Raw genomic sequence first — 4,728 nt, forward strand, 5'->3', positions numbered from 1 at the left:
TCGATTCGATACTCAGGATTTACTTTCGATCAAATTCGAAATTCGAAAAATCGAGAACGGGACGGATCGGTACCGTTTCCCTCCCACGACTTATCCCTAAATATTAATAATAAACATTTGTAGGATATAAACATGGTACTCCGTTTCCGTCGTATGGACCAAAATTTCGGCGTGTTCCGTAGATTGTCTTTGCCGATGGCTACCTTAAGACTCATTTGTTCCTTTGCAATTAATTCTCTTAAAAGAATATTTCGAATTTTTGTCTTCCAGTCTGACACCGCATGTTGGTCGTCTTGTCGATTTCCCTTCATCCTCATCGATTCATTGATTACTGATTCTTTCAAACTCATCACCTTCCACCTCTAGTAGTACTACTTCCGGCTTTTATTTTGCTTCCACCACCACCGCCGGTTGCTCTAGTAAATCATGTCGCAGAAGCGGCAAAAGCAGGACGATGTCAGTACTTCTTCACAGGAAGAACAGGAACAAGAACGGGAACATCAGTCGTTTTCCGATGCGGCAGCCCGTCGTAAACGTCCTTCTTTCAGAAAGTAACTCCGTCAAACCCTTACTCACCCCCCAATTGAATATGTTTGTTTTTGGTTCGTTAGTATTACTCGATTAAATCTGTTTTTTCTGGTGCTGTATACGATTCCTAGCCACCACGTATTTGTTTTAGCGGGATTCGTGCTTAATTTGTTACTTTTAGGAATCGTAATTGACTTTAGAAGATTCAGAGAAAAGTAACTATTGAATCTTGATATATACAGTGCAGTGTTGGAAGTGATGAAGTTCTGTACAATCCACAAGTATGTGGAGCCAGTTTTGGAGCCCTTGATCCGCAGAGTAGTATGTAACAAGATCCTCTTAATTTCTTTTCATATCCATTTTGAATCCAACACTATATAAGATACTTATATTGGCATTAATGTATATAGCAAAAAATGAACAAAATACGCTTACTACTTACTTGTCCTACTTATTTCATTTAATGAACTTTTTTTTATTGCTAATTAGATAACTATATCTGGGTACAGGTGAAAGAGGAAGTTGAAATGGCATTGGAAAAACATTTTGCACACATGAAGTGGTAAGGCATGAATGCATGATGAATACTACTTTTATGTAAGACTACTAACGTATGTTCTTTACACAGGGATTGTGAGGATGAGATAGAATCTTTTCACCCAAAGAACTTACAGTTACAGTTCCTAAGTGCTCTATCTCTTCCGGTTTTTACCGGGACTCGTATTGAAGGAGGAGACTGCAACATGCTAAAAGTAGCATTAATTGACGCTCATACTGGGAAAACGATTTCCAGTGGGATCGAATCATCAGCAAAAGTGGAAATAGTGGTTCTTGAGGGAGACTTTGGTGATGATTCTGGTGACAGTTGGACACTTGAAGAGTTCAGTGCTAACATTGTTAGAGCGAGACGTGGGAAGAAACCACTTCTTCATGGAAATGCACTTTTGAATCTTAAAGAAGGCATAGGTTTAGTGGGTGATCTTTTTTTCACAGACAATTCAAGCTGGACAAGGAGTCGGAAATTCAGACTGGGAGCACGGGTTTTGGACAATTTTGATGGAATTCGAGTGAGAGAAGCAAAGTCGGAATCTTTTGTTGTCCGGGATCATCGTGGGGAACGTAAGTTTATTTAATAATTTCGATCATTCTCTATGTAATCTGGAATGTAAGGGTAAAATGGTCATTCAGTCTAGAAAACAAACATGATACCTTATGTATACAAGGCTTATCGGGAAAAAAAAACAACCCTTAAATCATGTCCATATTAAGTCTATCAAGTAAAAAAGAAACAGAACCTATAACTATTTTAATAAATATGACGATGTGATTTTTCTTGGTTTTTAGTATACAAGAAACATCACCCACCGTATCTGTCTGATGAGGTATGGAGACTTGAAAAAATCAGCAAGGATGGAGCTTTTCACAAGAGGTTGAACAAGGAAAAAGTCAAAACAGTCAAAGATTTCTTAGTTCTTTACTTTCTCTACCCTGCAAGGCTTCGACATGTAAGATGTTGCATTTTTTGTATTATCTTGCTCATAAAGTTTGTATTTTTAACCGCTTTCTTATCATTGCAGATTCTCGGATCCGGTATGTCTGCTAAAATGTGGGACGTTGCTGTGGAACATGCTACAAGATGCGTGATTGATGATAACAAATTGTACTTGTATTGTCCTCAATCTCATCAAAGGGATGGCGTTGTGTTCAATATTGTGGGACAAGTCCTTGGACTCCTTTCGAATTGCAAATATGTTGTTTCCAACAAACTATCAGAAACCGAAAAGGTTAGTTTCAAAGACAACGCATATTCTCTTTCATTATTATTGTGTTTGTTACATGACACAGTACAACTTGTTCTGTTCTGACAACTTGGAAAAATGGATATATAGACGGAAGCCCACAAGTTGGTGATATATGCATTTCAAAACTTGGAGAAAGTTGTTTCCTATGATGATGAAGCATCTCTTAAAACCGGAACTTGCACTTTAACCGAAGATATAGGGAATAATGATTACCTTCCAAAAGGGCGATTTGATTACCCACAGATGAACGCTCCATCTCCAAGTGAATATGAGTCGAATCAAATGGGTTCAATCAATGTTGGATTTGATGAGCCTATGGACTTCGAATGCCATGTGGACAACACCTTGATTTGTGACCCGAGTTCATCGATGCATTTGCAGTATCTTGGTACTTCTTCTTCTTTTTCACCCGGTGATTTGCAGTGTGCGGTTGATAGGTTTTTGTTTCCGTGTTCGGGCATGGGGAAAGCTCAGAGGAGATGGAAGATTGTGTCGAGTGTTGTAAAGTGGTTCTCACTTATGTTAGAGATACGCAAAGGGGATTTATCGTCAAATGCTCGATTGGTGGATGAAAATACTCGGTTTTAGAGCGAGTTAAAGCTCAAATTTATGGTTTCTTGTGTATATACAAACACCACAGCAGGTACTTTTTTCAACTCGGGACCTTTTATCAAACTGGAAAAAGTATAAAAAGATAATAAAAAAAAAAGATGTTCTGTTTTCTAAGAATGAACGATTATTGGACATATGAATCACTGATTAGATTATATGTTGTATGTTCTGGGTGTAGAAGGTGTGATTTGGCTGAGGTGATACGATGTTGCTCTATTCGTGTACATTACATGCAGGCTGGAGCATAAGCAATTCTTTTAGATTGTTGATTGGATGGAGTATGATGTTGCTAGAACTTGTTACCCCGTTGGCCAAATTCTGATCACCCAATACACGAAAAAAGATATTTCAAATGTTGATCTACTTTCCATGTTGGAGTTGGCATGGATCTAAGAAGTTAATAAAAAAAAAATTGGTGTAGCAAGATCATCTGAATGTACATACTTGAAGTTGTTTTATTCATGCTATTTGTGCGAGAGATTTGGCAGTTGAGCACCGTTTGGGTGTTATAAAATATAAATGGGTATCGATCCCAATTGTTATTTGTTTCATATAATCAACTTTAGTTTATAAAGAAAATTGAAGTATGATTCTATATAGAGAATAACCTGGTCATGCTATTGCCATGTAAGGTTAAAAGGAACCCTTAAGCATTTAATTGTGGAAAAATAAGTCGTTTTCGGAAATAATTTTATAAAAAAAAATGAGAATTTTGAAAGGTGTTTAGTTAAACAAATTGTTAAAAATTTTCGCTTTCCAAATTTACAAAGGAACTTAGAAAATTTTAGAAAAATGATAATTATTGTTTTTCAATTCTTTTAATTCCAAAAAGTTAAATATAAACCCATTTTAATGCTACCCTTTCCAGTTTCCACCTTAATTACATCAAAATATCAAAATGTTTAAATCTAGATTTTGAAGCTATAAATTTCTCATTTTCCATATGTAATTGTGACACACAATACATCTAGACGCAACCAATTTGAAGATATTGGAAGGAATGATTGACAACATCAAATCGCCACATGCTAGCCACGTGAAGTGGCCATGATTTGGGTAACTGAAACAACCCAAAATAGGCGCAACCAATTTGAAGATATTGGAAGGAATGATTGACAACATCAAATCGCCACTTGCTAGCCACGTGAAGTGGCCATGATTTGGGTAACTGAAACAACCCAAAATAGTCACTTCGTCGCCACTTGAAGTGATGATTTTTGACTAATATGATCATTTCTTTTGATGCTTTTCTTTAAAAGATGAATTTTATGTCAAGTTGTTCCCTTTTCTCATCTAGGCATTTTTTGGTGATTTTTCTTGCTTTTGATTGTCATTTGTACACTTGGAAAGGGTTGTAATGCCTCATTGCAATATACTAGATGTAATGTCCGATTTGTCAGGTAAAAGTCTTAGCAACGACTTCATTTGTTTTCTTGTGTTGGACCCGAGTACACTGGGTGTACATAAGGTACGCCGGGTGTACTCCTATTCATGCATGAGGTGGGAAGTTGTAACGTACCACAAATTATGAGGTAAAATTTTCATTTTAATTCAATCAAAACATTAATTATCTTTAAGCCAAACATTCATTATTTTTTTTCTAAATATTCAAAAGTACTTTATAGGAAAACAATTATCAAAGTACAATCCCAAAATCATCATAATGTAGAAACATGGGTGGATGCGCTGCGATCAAACTAGGCCCTTCACTTTCGAGTTGGAAGTACCTAAAACCATAACCATAAAAATCATAAGCAAAAAGTTTAGTGGGTTTCCTAATATACCA

At 36.4% G+C, this 4,728-nt stretch overlaps 1 protein-coding gene across 1 annotated transcript; it reads left to right on the forward strand.

Annotated features, from left to right (window-relative positions):
- Positions 1-226: 226 nt before the first annotated feature.
- On the forward strand, positions 227-3,498 carry LOC145080926 (calmodulin-binding protein 60 A-like). Its single transcript, XM_079023204.1, has 8 exons — positions 227-551; positions 771-849; positions 1,038-1,090; positions 1,157-1,647; positions 1,873-2,033; positions 2,106-2,312; positions 2,418-2,973; positions 3,121-3,498. The coding sequence occupies exons 1-7, from the start codon at positions 427-429 to the stop codon at positions 2,916-2,918; spliced, it is 1,617 nt and encodes a 538-aa protein (XP_078879330.1). The 5' UTR covers positions 227-426; the 3' UTR covers positions 2,919-2,973; positions 3,121-3,498.
- The last annotated feature ends 1,230 nt before the right edge of the window (positions 3,499-4,728 follow it).

The sequence above is a fragment of the Lactuca serriola genome, chromosome 1 (genome assembly GCF_051521515.1).
Source record: "Lactuca serriola cultivar US96UC23 chromosome 1, Lser_US96UC23_V15, whole genome shotgun sequence".
NCBI classification, from domain to species: Eukaryota; Viridiplantae; Streptophyta; class Magnoliopsida; order Asterales; family Asteraceae; genus Lactuca; species Lactuca serriola.